Source organism: Anopheles maculipalpis, chromosome 3RL (genome assembly GCF_943734695.1).
Source record: "Anopheles maculipalpis chromosome 3RL, idAnoMacuDA_375_x, whole genome shotgun sequence".
In the NCBI taxonomy this organism is placed as follows: Eukaryota; Metazoa; Arthropoda; class Insecta; order Diptera; family Culicidae; genus Anopheles; species Anopheles maculipalpis.
The window spans coordinates 20,433,916-20,454,495 of record NC_064872.1 but is presented as its reverse complement, the minus strand read 5'-3'; the positions used below and the strand labels follow the sequence as shown (position 1 = coordinate 20,454,495).

The window sequence follows — 20,580 nt, the reverse complement described above, 5'->3', positions numbered from 1 at the left end:
AAAAGGAGATTTATTTTTTTTTTCTGTTTTGATAGATAGCACATAATTTTTTTGTTTTGTCGTACTGTTTGAACGTGATTGTAGATAATGTTCGCTTCCTCCTCTGTCCTTAGGAAACTTGAGTAAATTTAACGCTTTTAGTAGGTTCAGCAGTAAGTAATTTTTGTTTGTACGTTTACCATCTAGCACTAACCTTCTACGTTAGGTTGACCAGTTTAGCGTTTGTTTTGTGATATCAAAAAACCACCTCAGCAGACAACAATTCGACGTTCTGATGGGGGGTTCACAGCTAACAAACCAATAGGTAAAGACAACACGAAGCGTTCAAGACAGGCAACGATAGAGGAGAGGAGCCAAATAAAGAAAAAAAAGGAAGAGACTAATAGCTAATACGGTAACAATTCTTTAATTAACCATATTACCTTGAAAATAACAGGCTGGAATAAGAAAATGGGAAGTTATCAATTGGAGCGTGTTTAAAAGAAAGCTCACACCATCGTTTCTCTCTGTAGTGATAGGTGTATTACTATGTTGCAACAATTGTTTATTGTTTAATTCACTCAAGCAATGCTACAATAGAGGAAAATAGTATACTGTACCGACTTTTGAACGAATCTTTTCTTACTAACGACACACAGTTCAGAAGAATTTTATTTATTCACCTTAATTTTTAATCGACCATGCTTACACTGTTAGACAATGCTACACTTCGTTCCCAGAATAGAGTCCGGTACCGGTTACCTTGATAGATAGCTTAAAACAACTCTCCCCCCTCGATAACCGGTGTATTAGCATTTTAACCTGTAATGTTCACCCTGTAATCTCACGTTCCGCTCAGAATGGTGTAGATAAATCCGATAAATCGCGGCACCAAGCGTACAGTACTGGCTAAAGCGAATGCTGACTCAAACAATACATTATCAAACATACAAGAGAATTACAAACAGGCGATGGATGAACCTAGCAATTAATACCAACCATTTTCATATATTCTGTTCGGTAGCTAAAACTGTAGGAACCGAGAGCATATATAGCAAAGCAAAAACAAAACCCACTCCGTCAACGATAATCATAAACGTAAACGTAGCGTATGATAAAAAAAACAAATGGAAAGGCAAATTATTGATTGTTTGCAGGCGATAAGAAGAAGAAGAAGAAGAAGAAGGAAAAAGAAAGACTAAAGAGAATTTCAAACTAGAATTTTTAGATGTAATCTGTAAATTCCTTTCAAAAATAGGAAATCAAACTAATAACCGGCGTCGGTAAACGTTTTTCTCTCATACATCAGGATGGTTCCGATTGAAGGTGGAAAAAAATAAATAGAATTTAAAGGAAAGGTAGTAGTAAAACCTTAGTAAAAGAAGAAAAAATACACTGAACACAGGTAATCGGCACATGAAAAGTGTAAAACATGAATTTAAACGTTTAGACTTATTTGAAAAAAAAAAACAACTACAAAAATACCACACATCAGTGAACAACAGTGAAGAATGCAATTACAAAAGCGTGCTGCTACCGCAGTGACAGTTACTACACTAACATTAGTATACTTGCGCCTAGAGGTATACTATTATTAGACCGAAAGGTTTATAAAATGGCACAACTTTTGGTACGTACCGTCTTCGGCAATATATGAATGCTGCTGCTGCATTCGGGGGTGAATGCACCCGAATCTAATTCGTTTTTCGTAACTGCGTATTACAACAATAAACATTTCACTATCGTTTGAACTAATAGTAAACCGAGCGATGGTGTATTTCTATCTGTCATCACAATTACAAATGGAAAATGGTTTTAAATTTTCGTTTCTTTATTCATGTGTTTTATATCATTCCGATGTCCTCAGATGGACAGGGTGTGTTTTTTTATCAATTTGGGAGATTTTTTGTTCCTCTTTGTACCGTAACTGTAGTTGTAGTTTGGTTATCTGTTACTTTCCCGATATCTCGATTAACTATTTCATTAGCGCATCAGTTTATCTTACCGAAGAAATACACGGGATGCGATGTGCTGTATGGATGTATATTATACTCGGTTATGTAAAACTGGGTTTAAAATGCATCCAACTACTACTGCAACACACTTTTTCTTCTCTTTTTTTCTTTACAAAAAAATAGGGTTCCACTGAAACCGATAAAGAAATCACATTGAACTATTCGACTTGCGAAAGAAACTCATTTCGTGGCGTTTTAGAAACAGGTGGGCATGTAAAATGAAATATAGAACTGAACGGTTTAGGTTTAGGTTTTACTTTCTATTGCTTTTATGTGGCCGTTTGGCATATGAAATTATTTTTTTGGACGATTATATTAACTAAAATTGGTATTGAAATCGAAGTATTGCTTAACGGAATAATTCCCTCAAGTACAGCACGACCCGACAAATTAAGGATTGTAAATTCAAGAAGTTGAAGAATCAATTCCATGCATTAGTTTGGGTTCCAGTAACAAAAGTACACTTTTACATCATAAACTAACAATATTCTGACTGCAAACCGTTCTTACTTCAGCTTGCGATATCTTCTCCATTTAAAACGACGGACGAAGCTGATACTGTATGGATCATTTACTTATATTTTTCGTATAGGCCTCTGAAACATTGACTGTGTGTTGAACTGAAGAAAATCTCTTTCCTGTGATCGAGAGGATGAGGATGTGCGGCAGAACAAATGCTGACGATGGTGAACTTCAGGGGTTGTATGGTGATCATTTGAACATTGCGAATTAAAGTATGAATTTGCCATGTACCTTGACCTGTTACGAACTGTGATGGTACTGATGTATTCACCAGAATGTCCTTGGGACTAAGAGGGAAAATAACGAATACGGTTATTTCTCCAAGAGAGCAGGATCGCGGCAGTTAGTACTACACAGCGCCATCTGTAGTAAATCGCCACGAACTAAGTTTCGCCCCAAATACTACTTAATAACAATTCTTAGCAGTTAACATTCCCTGTCGTTTCAGGTCACTCGAATACGAAGAAACAACAAAAGATGGACGGTCAGTGAAACGATGGTAGAAATGGTTGTACACACACACACATACATAAACACAGTTGCTACACGCGATTGCTATTATGGGTGGTTCAGACGTTCAGGTGAAAAAGAAAAAAACAGAAAAACATACCACCAAACATGAAAGGACACAAGAACAAGACATTGATGAGTGGGACGTCTAACATCTGCAAACATAAACCAGATACACCGCCTAGACCGGATACAACCTCTCGCTACGAAATGTACTATCGCACTTAAAAGAAAGGGTCCGTAGAGTATTCGAAATCTTTGGCACACGTCGTAGGGATTCCTCTGTTCTGCTTTTGCTCTCCCAGTGTGTTTGTTTATATGGGGTGAGTATGTGTTCTTTTAATTAGTTTGGCCTGGTCCGTGTCGCGCCCTACCGCATCTACTACGAGTTAAAGCTCTGCCTCGCTCTCTCTCTCTCTCTTTTCGGGGATGGGAGGGCGAAATGGCAATGGGGAGGGATCTCCCTCAAAGCGAATTGAACCTACGAAGGTGTGTATCAGTTTGCACCCTAGTTCTACAGTATTTTTTTTTGTGTTTTGGAACTCCTGTTTTTGGCAACCATGTTTACACCGAAAACCCATACCGAGAAAGGGAACCTTGCGTTGATGGACAATCCTTCTTTTTTCTTGCACCGTAGTGTGCTTTCTTGCGAAACTCACCCAACGTCCACATCACACTTTTTTCGGTCGGTCCGGGTTCGTTGTTGTCCTTAATTTTTGTGTCCTTTTTCCGTTTCAAGACGATGAAGTTTTTTGTTGATTTGGTGCAGATGGAAGGTCCGGAAATGGAGGACCCCGGGTCTTGGGAGCGTGAAAATTGTCCTTCAAACATTCCAGTCCCCGGTGCTGCTTGCTTGGGTGGAGGAAATGGATGGACGACGCTGGTTTGTTGACGTTAGCGTTCGCACGTTGAAGCGAACCGTCCGAAGTGACCTTCTTTTCCTTCTTTTGCTTTCCTTCTTCCATCCAAGCCTTCGTCCGGGTGTGGTTGTAAAACGATGCATAAAACTAGTGTTCCCGATCTACTTCCGGTGTCGCTGGAGATCATTTTTTGCTTCCGTCGTACCACCTTTTGACCCGACTCCGCCGCCGCTAGTACTGCTGCACGCTCCACCACCACTGTCCATCAACGATGATGACGTGGTGGGACCAACGGCACCCAGCACGGCTGAAGCTGATTGTCGCCGGTTGTTGCGCTCGACTGCTTTGGCCGATATTTGCTGCGAGCTACGGACGACCGTCAGATAGACCGGCCGGTAGAGTGGCGCCAGGTCACGGTGTTCGTTGTCGCTCACGTTACACCCGTCGTACACTTCGCCCAGCAGGAACTCTGGTCCGATGTAGGTGCCACCCTCGACGTGATCGATAGCAACATCTGTTGAGGGAGGAAAGCCAGAGAAGGAAGGAACGCGTTTATGGGCGTTGTTTTGTTGTTGAAGAATGGGGGACAAAAAAGGGAAGAATAAATAGTGTCGTTAAACGAAGTATTTGAAGAAAACCCTACGGCAGGGACAGTAGACAAAATGGCACCGAAAGCGAAACAAGCGCGAACACACGGATACTCTGTTTTGGATGGCTAACTGATGGTTAGCCTGAGCCTGAGATTTACTATCTACAAAGTGTCGATGTATCCGGTCATACAAAACAGAACGGTTTGGTGGTACCATTACGAACCCTTTTTTTTGCCTCCCGGTTAGGTTATTGCGCCTCGTACCAGGGAGTCGTCGGAATATTTGCTGCCGATGAATTTTGAGTGACGCTTTAAGTAATCTCGTACGTTGACGTATGTCGTAAAAGCTGCTACTCGAGTGGCCCCCCTTGCCCGTTCGGGTTTGTCAATGAAAGAATTTGAAACGTGAATTGACAGGGCTTTCGGGGGTGTTTTTTCTACTTTATTGGGACTGATTTTGCTTTAAAGCGCAGCAAAGGGATTTTGGGGACGTTTACCGATTTTACAACTCACTTTGATGGGTATAGGCTTATGTCGGGGGATTTTTTTTATTTCTCTCTCACTCCTAAATTTGTTAAAGTAAACGGTTTTGTCCCTCTAGAGTAGTTGACGAGCGGTAAAGTGTGTTTTTTAGACGAGTGCACTGATGGGTTGACTACGAAAAATGGTCCAATAGGAGTTTTGGATTAGCAAAAGTTTATCAGAAATATGTTTTGGGTGGAAAAAATAGTCTGGACTCTGGATTTCATTCCCCAGCAGTGTGAACTTATTATCCAATTGCCTAGTATTAATAAGTCATAAGATTGTGACTATACGACGCGTCAAGATGGTGCAAATCAGATGCAGACCTGGATGGAGAGATGCATCCCTGGGCCAAGTTTCCTGGAAAAAGATTGGCAACCTGGACATGCCAATACGACATGCTTAGCCTTGTGACAGTAACAGCTGTCCAAGATACACCTTCGTATACTGAGTCAAATGATCAAATTTGATCCGGTCTATTGAGAAAAATAACGTTCAGGATCAGTCTTGTGGTAGATGAGACAGCGGCACTGGTCTTCACACGGCAGGACAGGGGACCGTTTAAATCCCATCCGGGCTGTTCCCCCGTAGTGGTAAGTATTGGTAAGTGTAGTAAGTCATTAGATGACCGGGGTGGGAGGTGATCATTAGGCCAAGAAGCGCCTAAAGCTATGTAATTGTAATTTTGATTTGATTTTATCGATTTATCACTATCTCTTATCGATAAGGGGTCAAATAAACAATACGTTTGAATGTTTAGATTGCGTAAATTTTTCTGTTCCAACGAAAAAAAGCAGTTTAAATGCCTCATCGATCGTTGTTATACACCTTAAAGTATGCAATTCTATTATCAAAACATTCTTTGCCTTTACCTTCTTGTGCAAAATGACTACTGCATCAAACTGCGATTGGCAATTGCCATTTAACGTACCGTGTCAAGCAACGTGTCAGTTAATTTTCGATCCAGTAATGAATACTTTATATCAACACACAACGACACCGTTTGCCCCCGGTCACACAGGATGTCACACTAACTTCCTCTTACTGGAGCTGTATTTACTATTTTTTCTTCTCGCTCTCTTTCTCTTTCCATTATATTTCCTTTCCACCGGCAAAACTACCGTCTGAAGGACTAAACTGCTGTACCGTTTACGGGCGGGAAAAAAAGAAGGTCAAAGGTTAGTAGCGAAACGTTATCATCATGCTGTCGCCCTGTTTCCGGGCTGCACCATCACGGGAAGAAGCAATGTCAGCAGGGACAAAACGGGAATTTATATGCACTGCCTCGAACCGGTGTGTCCGCGCGATGTGTTCCCACTTTCCGGGTCGGTTTTTTGTTGTTGTTGCTGCTGTTGTTACTTCGCCGTACATTGCTGGCTTGCCACTGTTTACCGAATGCTGCGAAGTAAAGCAAGGAAGACACCTGCCGATCAAACTTACCGTATCCTATGTGCGGTTGAAGATTGCTGTTCGGTATTCGGAACGGTACCGTACCGATCGTGATGGGGAAGTTAATTTGCAAGTCGTCACCGGATTTATCAAATTCTAGGCAGGCCTGCGGAGAGAGAAAGGGTAAAAGGGTTCGTATGGAAAGCACGAAAAAGGTAAATGTGTTTTCAATTTAATGGTAATCTGCAGGTATTACTAAGGAAGAAACATATTATGCAACTTCGGGAGATTCGGCGGAAGATTGAAATTGGCACTGTCGCTTGGCAAGCGGCGATTGATTTGTGTTCGATTTGGGTGAGTGCTTCTCCTGCCAGCATAATACTTTGTGTAATATTAATTAATCCCGTGGCCTTGGAAGAGTGTTTGGATTTATGCACAACCACCGTAAAATTGTGACCTAGGGTTCGTTTGTAGCAGGCCCAACATTCGCCATCTGTGGTGACTGATGTGGTTTCACATTTCACTGAGGTTTTACCCGCACAGAGTGTGTGGTTTTTGCCACGCGAATTAATGCAACACACAGGTCGGATTTATGGGCTCATTACTAGCAGGATTTGTAGCATAAAATGGGGAGTATGCACTGCTCGTGGACTTTGGTGGGTAGAATGTGGAACATCATCCTTTTTAAGGTTGATTAATTTATAATCGGTTTTTGGTGTTGTAAATAGGTTTGACAATAAACAGGGCTCGGTAAGACTTATCCAAAACGATCGTTTACATAAAACTCCCTGGCAACAATGCGGCGCAAACAGTCATATTTAAAATAAATAAATAAAACTCCCTGGTGCCGTGACCAGGATCCACAATAAATCGCATTGATTGATCCGATTATAACTACAAAAATGTTATTTTATTACATTTTTACAATCCAGCAATTATGTTCAAACTATGTTGAAAAGTAAATTCGATTCATAAGATTTATGAAAACATAATAAAGGGTATAAGCTATTAGAAAATAATATTGATAGGAGGCAATATTTAGCTTTATTTACTTTGCCTGTATTTACTGCTGTTATTTCAATTATTTTATAATGATTATTTTTATTATTTGAAGTTTGACAAAGTGCCATCCAATTATTTCCTATTTTGGTGCCGTGACCAGGATACAAGGGATCTAATTGAGTTAATTTATCATTGCTACCGACGCAATGGCGTAATTTATTGTTTTTATTTCTAACGTTATTAAATTAATCATGTTCATAGATGGCTTTTCACCTGTTTATTGTGTTTGGAACTGAAAAAAAAATCATAATTCAACGAACGAACGAACGAACGAACAGAACATGCTCCCTTTTTCCTCCCCATTTTAATTGCTTCATTTTCCATACAAAAATTCTCATTGTGCACAATCACAGTGCTTCGTTCAACTGTGTCTGCCGTTCTGTTTTGCTTAAAGCGTTTACAAAACCACCACCACAAACAGGCGCGTTTAATAGTAATGAGCCGTGTCGGCATCCGGGTGGCACCAGTAACGCGTACGTGACAGATTTGGTTCGCACGGCGAAGGATACGTAGCTTAACCACCACCGTACGGCACCCCACCAATCGGAGGTAAACAGTTGTGTGCAGCTGACTACTTGTGCGAAGGGAAGGTGTTTTTTGCGGAAAGGAAAGCAAAGCAGGGCTCATTAGAGTCGAGAGGATGCCGGCTGTCGAGAGGATTAGGCTATAGCAGGCGAATGATGACTGGATGCAACACCGAAATACCGTTCTGCTTACCACGAGCGTGTAGTAGATCTGTGCCAGCCGGCAGACACCCATCATGGTGGTCGGTACGGTTGGGATGCGCAGGTTCGCACAGGTGTCTTGCCGTTCGGCCGGTACCACCGTTTCACCCTTGTACTCAAGCACCAGGTGTTGGACCTCTTTCGTTACCCCCAGTACGCCCCGTTCCACGAAGAACTCGCAGTACTGTAGTAGGCGCACCTTTAGCTTGACTGCTTCCTCGCCCTGATTGTCGATGATCGATTTCAGCTTGAGTGTTTCACCGCAACAGAAGGCGGTCCGGTCGAGGGAACAGCTGTGGGAGGGGAAAGCGAAAGAAAGAGGGGTGGAAATTGTGAGCGTTGTTTTGCTGCAATTTCACAAATCGGTACATGGGGTTATGGTGGATTTGTACGGTTAAGCAGTCAGCAGGATCGTGCAATAATCCAGTGAACTGTTGATCGAATTTAATAATGGTCGTATGAGAGGAATGTAGAGTGTGTTACCGCTTTGGTGGCCGATTTATCGCGTGCGAAAGGTGTGTCTAATTACTCAAAGGAAATTTATCTCACACAACATTGCGTGAAATGAGACGAAATATTACAGAATCTTTAAAACTTTGTTTCTGGGTTGGTTTTGTTTCAGAACCGTTTATAGACACCTTTATTTATTTTTAGATCCCTGACAAAAATATATTTAAAGCAAAATTCGCTCCTAAAAATATTGATAAACATTAACAGATGAATTAACAGCAGGGTGGTATCAGTAGCATAAATCTGTTATCACGAGGAGAATAGTGACGAATTTTTTTCAGTTAAAATGCAGTTAAAATAAATAAAAAAAAAGTCAGAAATGACGAGTTAAGACCTCTAGAGGTTGGATGGCTGAAAAATAGCAATAAGAAGTATAATAATTGCATACTTTTAGGCAAATACATGCATTCATTTTGGAACTTTTGGCTGAAATATTTTATTGACGATTCACTTTTACAGCTTGTGTTTTATTATTTTTATCAACAAAAATATTTTGACTTTGATAAAAACTTAAAGGGAAGTAAGGTATCCCGTGAATGTAGAAGCAAATAAAAATCTGTTCCAAAAAAGTAAAAATTTCATGCTTACAGGCATTAATAAAAATCAAAAAAGTTCCCAACCTAAGTTTAAAGTGTCTCAGTTCGAAAATTGAATCACAGTTAAATTTGCATGCATTTTCTTTCTTGAGGCCACTGAATTTGTAACATCAATCACCTAAAACTTTATCCATTTTCTGACATATTTATTTTTGTTTTGTAACGGGTTGAATGAAAACTTACCATACAGCTGTACATAGAAGTACAAGCACATTCCATTGCTTGCATGGTTGAACAAGCAAGACAACAAAACAAAACAAAACAAAAAAAAACAGTCTTTTCAATGAACGAAAGTATTGCAAACAAAAAATCCATTATTTTTCCCGCTTTATCAACCGATCCGTACGGTTCATAAGCAATGCATAAAAAGGCAAGGTATGGCATGGCCCTCCGAAAATGCGATTACTTCCACTCCTCAAAGCTCATAACTCAAAACTTTCGGCGTCTAGGTGCGCACAGTCCCTTAAAGGTCAGTCACAAGTTGTAGTGCGAGAGGGAGAAATAGACGAAAAAATTCACTCAAAAAAGGCTTGAACTAAAAAAGCAGGGTGAAAAGTTACGCGTATTTCTTGCTCGGTCCGGATTGAATAACATCCGCTGAAAGATTCTTACGAATTTTTGTTTTCCCTGTTTTCTATTTGTGTGTGTGTGAGCGCGCGCTTTATTTTTGGTTTGGAGCCTGGCACTGGAATGTGCACAGTACACTTGAACACAAGTGTGGAGAAGAATAAATAAAACATTCGCAGTCCTTTTTACGTACCTGAGCGTAACGGGTCCTTTGGCACAGCACAGGCAACACTTGACCTTCTTGTCCTGTCCCGAAATCGGTTTCTAGAAGGCATGGGTGCGGAAAGGAAACGAGAATGAAGCGTGGCACAGGCACAGAACGTGACAAAACTTGAGCACTGGTCCGAAACGGTAGAGATATGGCGAGATAACCTACATTTGTGTAGGGTTTTTGTTCAACTAATCGAACCTGTCCAGTGCAACAGGACGCCTCTGTGTGTGTGTGTGTGTGTGTGGGAAAGTGTACTTTCCACATTCGATATAATATACCTACTCACCAGATATTGCTCATCCATACAGTCTATGTGTGGTCCGATGATGGTGAAGTACTTGATTCCTTGCGGTGGAGAAGCATATGGGATATCAATCGTAACCTGCAGCCGTGGTTGTTCGCGCCCGAATGTAGGCCACAGTAAGTGAGTCCGAAAGCAGAGGGAGGGGGGGAATAAAGCAAACGACCGGGTATCGTTAGGCTATGGGAAGCACATATACATCATAAATGGGCAAACGATTATGGGCAAACCAAACCCGGGGAAAATTGCGAATCCGTTCGGTAGTCCGTTCTCGCGTGGTTCGAACCACAACAGCACCGGGGAAGATCTTTTCAACCCAACATCTCATTGCCTAACCCATGCTGGTGACATATTCCGCACTATGTATCACAAATATGTTTTTCCTTTTGTGTGTGTGTGTGTGTGTGTCATCAAACGTTAGTGAGTCCATTTTCTGGGACTCTTGGAATAGAAGCAGCATGATACGTATTCAACAGTAGCCGGATTTGATGAATATTTCATCAGCTTTAAGCTGATAACACACGAATGGGGACGATTGGGAAAGCCTTTTTCAGCCTTTCCTACCCTACCCAGTCTGCCACATTTTACCCTTTGCATATATGTAAAGAGTGCGAAAAGCACTCGCACGAACGCGAGGATGCCGCATGGTGTCTGATTTAATTGATTAATGGAAAAAGGATTTCCTAAGCCGGATGCATACAGCGCCTGGAGGCTGATGGGAACGAGTTATTGACCGGTTTCGAGGTGAGCGATGCTGAGCAAGGAGATGATTTCCGAATCAGCACAAAAACTGCCCCACTCCATCTAATGGGTTTCCAATCAATCAATGGAAAATGGAATGCATAATGGTTGGAGGCTGTGCTCGAATGAAACATTTACTGATAAATTTGTTCGCTTTAATAGGATGAATTATCAGTTGTAAACATGACTCATTGCGATCGGAATGTAGCGATCGATTTTAATTAACAAGTGCATACGTTTGATAATTATATTCTAGTTTTTAGTCATCGATAACGCTACTAATTAGTCCTTCTACGTAGAAATATTATTACATGATTATTACTTTTGGAAACACATGTTTGTGACTTGATGGTTCTGTTGTGGTTCTGTTGGCATGGTTCTGTTTATGCATTACAATCAATTAGTAAGGTGGTTTAAAACTCATATCATCACAGTTATCGGTAAAAAATTTAAAGACAAGGCCAGAAAAGGTAGAAGGCGTGAAAGAAATTTGAATTATTTTGAGTAGAAATTTGAGAATCTTAAAGAATTTCGCCACATGAATCCTTACTATCAATAGTTATCCACAAGAAAGATATATTCTTAGGGGTTGACTCTTAAGGGGAGCGCTTGCCCTTGGGTCTGCCACTGGCTTGATTCGAGTCGTATCTCCATGGCAGAGGTCGTATAGAGTCAAGGTGTGGTTGAGTTTTTCCGACTCCTTTGTGGGGTCCTCCTGGGTCTACAAGGACAGTCTACAGTCCACTTTTATTTCTGTTGTTTGTCAGCAATTGTGTGTATTCCCTCCTAATGCTTATTTGCTCTACGCTTACGGCTTCAAAATTTACCTTCCTGAAAGTTCGTGTTCAAAAATTTCTCCGTAGAGTCAGGGCCTTATGTTCCGATAAATGTTGCATCATTTCGTTTGAGAGATCTCGCAAGGTACAGCTACACCCTTCATGATTCTGTCATAAGTTGAGTAGCTGCTATATAAATCTTGGAAGCGTGGCTGAATGAGAATTTTTCTTTTAGTGTACATGTTATTGCACGTTAACGTTATTGCCAAGTCCGGCAATGGCAATGGGTCTGATTATTAAACTTTACTCCGAACTCAGCGACCCCCTTTGTCTGAAGGTCTTGTTCCATTGCTAGGTTCGATCCACTCTAGCCTACGCTGTCGTTGTCAACTGCAATGGCTAGAATAGAAAGTTTGCAGCGAAGAATCACCTGATTAGTTCGTCATTTCCTTGCAGGTTTTCAATTGGCTCTCCCGTGGTATGTTGTACGCTGTCGGCCTCTTGGATTAGACTCCATAGAAGCTCCACATTCTCATTTCCTCGCTTGTTACATACAGCAAGTCTTCTTCTCCATGATTGATCCCTCTTTACGTTACATATACTGCATATAAACACACAATCTGTTGTACACAACCTTGAGATCTCAATTCCGGATTGGAAATCGCGATCGAATCAATCCGACTAAGGATCGAAGCCAAGAATTCGATCCAAATATTTTTTATCACCGGTACACAGTGAAGGAGAATGATTTATACTTATAAGCAAACTAGGTACAGAAAAATTTGAACAGCGGCCATAATGGAACAGGCAATGTGGCCTATAACCGAAAAGAGCCCTTCAGTAACACGCTAAAGAACACGATGTTTCACCGGCAACACTCGTTGAATACTTGAAGTCCAAGAAGACAAATTCTATGTTTCGTTTGAGGGAATAAATGGTTAACTTTTCCTCTACAGATCTCATTTGATATGATTTTTCATTTTTCAATAAATTTCTAGTTATTCTTAACAAAGTTTAGAAGACTTCTAAAGATGTTAGGCAAATTGTAAAACGTTTTTTTTAAAGGGTATCCGATTCAGTTTCTATATTTAACCGTATTTCATGGAGTATAGTGCTTATATGAATCTCGCAATTTCCGAACATAGAATGCAGGCAGTATTTCATAACCATTTGATTAAAAAATATTGTGCACTACACTCGATAAAGTACGGTAATCTTCAGACTGCAACATGATGGACAAATTGCATACTTTGAGGCGTCTTAAATTATTTTTCATTATTTAGCTCAAATCACACATGCAATGGGATTATTATAACGTATTATAGTTTGAGTTATTCAATAATCAAATATTTACTTGTTTGCTAAGCATTTACTAAAAAAAAATACATTCAATTTTGTTGCTTTTCAATATTCTTTCGCATCTTCCACAACGTGCAAAAAGATAGCCCTTTTAAGAAAGCTCGGCAATATGGTTGACCATTTATCCTCCCCATCAAAAGTCTCCGTTTTCCCCGCTATTTACTCACGCGCAACAAATGCAAATAGGTACGATTTGAAGAAAATCGTAGCTTATGGTAAAATCCCTTCAACAACGGATCCCATTCAGCGAAGGAACAGTGTCACCAGTGAGCCGAAAATAAAAACGACAAAAAGCACAATAAAAGAACGCCACCGGTCTGTTCATTCTATTCAATGGTAGGAGAAACATTGAGCCACCCACACACACGCGTACGAGAGAAGACACAGATGGTGGTGGCTATCATTTGAAAAGCATCTGTCCCCGTAGGATTGCACACTAATCCTGGCTTCGGTTTCCAACTCGACAGTTTTGCGGTTAATACAGTGCGCGCAGTGGGAAGGAAAAGCTGAATATTTTATCATGCTACCTTCACCTGTTTTCTTGGTCTGGGGAAGCTTTTCCCGTTTTTTCCTGTTTTTTTTCAGCTAACCCCGCCCGACATTCATCCTGATTCGTGAATCAAAATTGAAATGTGGTTCGATTGTTTTCCGTTTTCCCGTTTGCAACAGAAGTACCGCTGTGTGACCGAGTGTGTAAGCTTTTATTACAGCTTTCGCTGACGTTTCTTCGCGCTCGAGGATGGGTCGACACGTGCCACAAAGCTGAAATGCGATTTACCGAGCGCGAGTGAGTGAATTTTCATGTTAATTTACTTCCAGCGTGTCTGCGTCTGGCGCGTGGTGGAAAGGTGAAAAGTGGCCGCTCGGGCTTGGTGTGCCTCCCCCCCCCCCCCCACTTCTCATTTGTGAGTTGCAATGTGTCATATTCAGTGTGCGCATACTGGGCCAAAGTGGTAGAGCGACTGGTCGCTGTACCGTATAACCCCATCCGAATACGAGGTTTGTTGATTGTCTCGCTTTTAATGCGTTTTATTTCCACTGAAACGTATTTATCGCTGGGAAATGAGTTTATCGTACGCCACGCCACCGCTCGGTTTCGGGTTCACCCAGGGAGTGTATGCCGTCGGGGGGAATTATAGCGATCACGAATCCCAGCTGTACGAATGGTTGCGATGCCGTCTTACCTTAACGAAGTAACGGATGTAACAGGCACGTGACTCGAAGCTGCAGGGTAGGTTGGTTTCGGGGATGTTAAAACGGAACGGAAACTGATGCTGACCTCGCACCAGCACCGGTACGGTCACGTCCAGTCCTTCGCCCGCTCGTTCACCCCAAATGACAGCCCGCTCGTCGATGTAGACCTGATCGTCCTTAACCTACATCCACACGAATGGAGAAAATAGAAATGAAAATACACACACACACATAAATATATAAAAAAGGGAAGGAGAAAATAAATAAGAAAGATAATAAAACGAACGAATGTCTGCTGGATACGATGTCCGGGGTATGCCCTCCCTGTGATGCAGATCGGTGGAACGAGAAATTGTTGCGCATATACACGGAGTGAAGAGTGGCTTTTTTTTCGGATAGTCTCTCGAGACTCGAGATAGCGATATTGTTAGAGAAGCGAGCTGCCTGTTGTCCATTTCCGGCGAAATTGGTCACTGACAGACAGTGGTGGTGGGTAAGCTTTTTTTTTTTCGTTCGAAAAGAGCTGATAATGATGATGCTGTTAATGGGCAATGAGCTCTGAATAATGCTGAGAATCATTAATGCTGGACAGTCGCACGATTATCGCATGCTATTTCGAGCACACGTTTGCGAATGACAGTAATCATTTGATTGTTGGTAGAGCCACTAAGAGCTCAGGGCTGATAAGCAGTAAGAGGTGTGAGGAAAAGATTTTTTTTTTAAATTAAATTGATAAAAAAAATCATTTAACTTAGTAGAAAAGGTAAAAAGGACAATACAAGCCATGATGCCAACCGTTCTGCGATAGAAAATGGTCAAAAACGACTTCCATTTGCAAACAAAAACGTAAAAGTAGGGAAAAATGTCGACAGCTCTGGCCTCACGGCCAATACGTGGCAGGCGAAGCTGAATGAAAGTTGTAGGATAATCAAATTATAAGTAGAAAATCAGTGATTTAGAAGAGCAGGATTCCGATTTCGAACGTAATTTCAATCGCGTGGTGCAGCAAATTTGCTGCAAGCGATAAAACAAGTCTAAATTGGCAAATTATTAGACTTGAAATGGTTCAATGTCCTCCCCAGTTAGACCAGCTAAATGGGGGGAAAATGTCTTATAGTCTGTTTATATCAGCAGTTTGCATCGTTTAAAACGGGCTTGCATAACTACATTATTCATTCTATTGAAACATTCTTCAAAAACATTGCCATTTTCTATCATATGGAAAAAAATCCTGTAGACTGACAGCTATCGCCACAGATAACTGATTGCCTCATGTAAAACAAATTACAGGCGACAGCGGATTAAGGATGACCCTCTGGTACAGGCGACAGCGGCACCAGTTTTCAAACGGCAGGAACGTCCAGCAGGAATCCCATTCGGACCGTACCCCAGTAGTAAGGACTAACTACCTGGTATCGGCAAGTCTAGTAAGCCATCCGATGTGATGTGATCTTCTTCTTGACCTGCTCAGGATTGAGTACGTCGCGTAGACATGGCCAGGTCGTCAATCAGTTTCCGAAAAACTCGGTCTAAGGCTGCAGTCCTCCATCCACGGCTGTATCCGATCTCCGACAGGTTAGACTCCGCTTGATTCAGCCATCGAGCTCGCTTGGGTTCTTGGTGGGGCATGAGTCCAGCATCCTCATCACGTGCCCCACGCATCATATCCTTCCGGATAACAGCTCAGCTAGCTCGTGGTTCATTCTAATTCGCCACACACCCTGCTCGCAGACACCGCCAACGATAGTCCCTAACAACCGCCGCTCGAAAATGACTAGTGCATTGGCCTCCTCCGTCAGCATAGTCCAAGATTCGTACCCGTAGAGGACTACCGACTACGTATCAAGGTGCGGTAAATCGTGCATTTCGTGTGTTGTTGGAGTCTTCTGGATCGCAGGAGTCAGTGGAGGCCGTAGTAGACACGATTCCCCTGAACAAGGTGCCTACGGATTTCGCTGTCTACGTTGTTGTCCGAAGTTACGATCGTACCAAGGTAGCAGAACTCCTCTACTACCTCGAGATCGTCGCCACATTTAGGCGTTGTTCGCATAGAACCAACTCATTTCGTCAGGAGCAGATCTGCTCGCATCTTTTAGCAACATTTTTGAATAAAGCTGCTTGCAATTCGGCTTAGAAGACGCATATACTTTTAAGAACTATTATTATTGTTATTTTTGAGCATTTTACAAATCGAAATGCTGTTCATATTCGTTTGTGTGAATTGCATTATTTGAAGGAAGATTCTTTCTTCTTATTGGCTTAACGATCGTCACGGTAATGCCGGTCATCTAATGGCTTACTAGACTTATCGACACCATGTTGGATATTGGATAGTCAGCACTCACAGCGGGGTTCCGTTATTGTGAAGGCGTATGTCGCTTTAGCACCGAGATTTAAATTTAAGAGAATTTATTATTCAATTTGAATCAAATCATTATCAAAATGAAAACAAAAACAAAATTCCATTTTTACTCAGTAAAGATAAGTGAAAATCCCTTTAAATCAATACTTGCTTGCAGTAACAGCGCCAAACAGCTGCCCACATTACCACTACTCGTTGCACTGGACCCGACACTGTGTGAAGTATGCAAATAAATGAGGCTGAAGCTTTAACGGTTCTGGCGATTCGATGACAAACGCAAAACAGCGAACAAAAACATAAAAAAATCCATTTCATCGCTCGTGAACCGTAAGGACTTCCCAGCCTCATAATGACCGACCGCACACTAAGCTCCATCATGGTGGTATTAGGTTACACAAGGGCGTAAAATCGAGAGCGGAAAAAACAAAGGCAAAAAATAAAAGGATTAGCCGATGAGTGAGCACCATTTGATTACGCTTTTTCTTGTCCGTTTGGCGTCGCCGCGTACCACAGGCATTACAGTTTTGAACCAAGCGTCCAGAGGGTGCAGTTTACAGTGTCGAATAAATAAATACAAAAAAATGGAATGCTGGAACATATAAACTACCATGCCACTGGGTGGGTTGTGGCTTTATCGCTTCACAATGGGTTTAGATGGGTTTCGCAGGTTTTTGCCACAGAGCTCACCATGCCTCCAAATAAACGACGATGGGAATTTGAATGATGTGCGTAAATATTTCATCAAAAGCGAAGGGATGATCGGGGGAGCAGGAAGTAGTGAAGCATTTGGACGAGTTTCTGCTGACCAGAAAGCCAAAGAGATGAGTGTTGAAAAAAGAACTTTCAAGGATGGTAACGATGAGTTGAGAATTCACGAGGCTTTAAACCATTTTTTAAGATGTAGAAGAATTGCTTAAATTTCTAGGTTATTTTAAAAAAGGAAGAAAAATTGGCGACTATTGAAGGTTTTTTTGTCTGTGAGGTTGATAAAATACTGAAACCGAATCACTGATTTAAAGACTCATTCTTCTTGCTGTAAAGTAACCAAGCTTCTCGTGAGTAGGGAACGGCCTGTATATATGCTCGGAAAGGTCGACGTTATCCGCAAGGAGAATTCTACCGGCACGAGAGTCTCAACCTAGGCAAGGATGATACGAAGATGGAAAGGATACACACAGTTTAGGACGTAATTACCGTTCTTTTGTCTCCGGACACGAACACCTTCCACTCGACGTGCGCTTTACCCCTGAGCAGTAACCGGATGGCTATAGGAGATGGAGAGAGAGAAAGAAAGATCGAGAGAGAGAGAGAGATTAAAGCAAAGAGTCAACTGACGGAAGGTTGGAATGAATGATCTTCCTTGACTACACGACATCGTGGTTTTGGAGGAACGAGCAAAAGCATAAAACAAAGGACGAGAGGTCGGTTACCTCTCTAGCGGAACGACGAACGGCACCGGCGTAGAATGGTGTAAAGAGTGTGAGGTTAAAGGCGGAGTCCTTCTATTTGGGGACAGAAAATGGCTAAGACGCTAGAGTGGATCTTGGAAGCGTTTCGAACCCGGCCAGACCTGAGGTGTGTTGTGTTTCGTGCAAAATGCTGAAAGTTTTGTTATATGCACAATTATGTAGGAAAGCATGTTGTGTGCGGTGTGTGCGTATGTGTCCATCTTACCCTGATGGTATCTCGTTTGTTCCTGGCCCGTTGGTAATGTCGTTGTTTTCATTTTTGCTATAATTCCATCGACATTTTATACCCTGGTGGTTAGATCTGTACAGTGATGTACACATTTTTGGAATTTTGTGGTACGAATTGCATACCTTAAGGCGAAATCATTTAGTTGGTTGAGAGAATCTCAATACAAGAAGATAGTTAGTCGTACAGTAAATTTGGTCTTTTATCAATCAAATGTTTTGGGAGACAATCAGATTTATTTTATATTCCGATTAAGGCGTACCTTTGCAGAAGTACACAAAATCTCAAATTTAATACATGAATGAAGATGAACTTTGAGCTAAACGAGGTACAATGGCTGCACGATCAGAATATCGCCAGGTTATTAGCTATTTGATTTCGATGTTGATCTAACATGGCACTAGTCAAACAACCTGTCGTGTCCCACTATTGCACATCGCTGTACAAAAGTAGCTCATCGTGCGAACATTGCGAACGATACGAGAGTAATCTCCGTGCACAATCATTCGACTGATGGAAGCCAACCAAAAGTGTAGCAGTTGGATTACTTAAGAGGAACCGGAGGAAACAACTGGAAACATGAGAGCACTCCAGGACACAAATATGTGTGTATGTGTGTGTGTGTGTGGGAGTATGTGGCAAGGATAAAAGCCCGCACCGGATACAGTTCTTACCGGTCAGCATCATAGCACCCGGAGTATGACTCCGGCGATGTGATTACGACGGATGTGTGCAGCCGGCACAACCCCGATGGTAGGATTTCTGTCGTGTCATACCATGAAGAAGAAGAAGAAGCAGTATGCTCATGTCACCTTGTTGTTTCCGTTGTACTTTTGGGCCGGAGAAAATGGGAGAATGGTTTGCAAAATGCGTGATAGCCGAGCACTCGGCAAGGAAACCTACTGACATGTGTAGATTGCGTCGAAAAGCTAACAATGATCGGGTTTTTGTCGCCTAAAAGGATAGCCACACGCCTTGGAAGTTGGGAAAGGATGCTACTTGTAGAGATGTAAATGTGTACATTTGCCAAATTACGGACAACATAGGGCATGTGTGCTTTCTTGCCTTTTTTAGGAGGGTCGCAGGGTTTAGGAGGGTTTTATTTGGCTTTTTTGTTTGGAAAGGAACTTTTCTACGAATGGTAAATATTGTGCCATTTAAAGCTTAAAAGACGAGTGGAGATGGTGTGTGGTGCTACGAAGATAAGGTTTGATGATAGCTCAAAAATTATTGATTAAAAATAGAGAGGAATGTATAAAACAATGTCGGTGAGATTTTGTATTTTAAAGATGTTCAATCGAGTCCACGGTACATTGTGTGATATCAGAAGTGTCATCTACAAAGGCCAGACTGCCTATGGCGATATAGAAAGACTCTTAAATCCTCCGATCGTTGAAAGCGTTTTATCCCGATAATCCACAGCTCTTCCAGTGTTTGTATGTGTGTGAGTATGTGTGTGTGTGTGTGGTTAGTACCTGCTTAGCCGCTTTAGCTACTCGGGATTTACTGCCTTTCATGGTACACTTCTTCCTTTCATTATTATTACTTTTTTGTGCGAGGAGCAGGAAGGAGTATCAGTACGGGGACACACACCATAGACATGTTCGTGCACTTAGCGCATACTTACACTTGAGCTTGAAATTTTCCGTAGTGTGCATTATGACTCGCCCCGAGAGCACTTCACCGGCGTAGTAGTGTTCCTTGTCGAGTCGAATATCGAGCTCTTTGATGTAATCCATGGCGTGCGGTTGGCAGGTTGGAGGTGATGGTGGTGTTGATGGTCGTTCCTGAGGCCGGGACCGTTTGCTAACGGTAGATTGATTCTTTTAAATAATGCGCTTTCTAGTTATTGTTTGCTGAAAGAATGTTCGAGAGGGAGATAAAGAGAAAGAAAGAAAGAGAGAGAGAGAGACGTTAATTTGAGTACGGCGTGCTATGTCTTAAATAATTCATTACAATCAAAGTAGCAAAGGACACGTTGGGTTGCTAGGTTTCGCTGAGTCGATTAGTAATATTTGTTCTTCCTCAGGATCCTCAGGTGGGTTAATAAATAAGTACGACAACAGACGGCCCGAGGTGGACCTTTTTGCTAATG

At 41.7% G+C, this 20,580-nt stretch overlaps 3 protein-coding genes across 3 annotated transcripts in view; 2 read left to right on the top strand and 1 right to left on the bottom strand.

Moving 5' to 3' along the window:
• LOC126565490 (uncharacterized) overlaps positions 1-20,580 on the top strand; it is a 500,287-nt gene that overhangs the window by 38,490 nt on the left and 441,217 nt on the right. The window lies entirely within an intron of this gene.
• LOC126564801 (protein PRRC1-like) overlaps positions 1-20,580 on the top strand; it is a 299,123-nt gene that overhangs the window by 235,127 nt on the left and 43,416 nt on the right. The window lies entirely within an intron of this gene.
• Positions 4,048-20,327, bottom strand: LOC126564711 (arrestin domain-containing protein 3-like). Its single transcript, XM_050221804.1, has 8 exons — positions 20,113-20,327; positions 17,985-18,055; positions 14,419-14,610; positions 10,344-10,439; positions 10,040-10,110; positions 8,166-8,466; positions 6,438-6,552; positions 4,048-4,400 (listed from the first exon to the last, which is right to left on the bottom strand). The coding sequence occupies exons 1-8, from the start codon at positions 20,222-20,224 to the stop codon at positions 4,048-4,050; spliced, it is 1,311 nt and encodes a 436-aa protein (XP_050077761.1). The 5' UTR covers positions 20,225-20,327.

Excerpts from the sequence above, each read along its gene's own strand:
- LOC126564711 (XM_050221804.1), bottom strand. The coding sequence starts at position 20,224 with ATGGATTACATCAAAGAGCTCGATATTCGACTCGACAAGGAACACTAC. Across the intron at positions 18,056-20,112 it reads GGAAAATTTCAAGCTCAAGT|CCATCCGGTTACTGCTCAGG; the intron begins GTAAGTATGCGC and ends CATCTCCTATAG. Across the intron at positions 14,611-17,984 it reads TGTCCGGAGACAAAAGAACG|GTTAAGGACGATCAGGTCTA; the intron begins GTAATTACGTCC and ends GTGTGGATGTAG.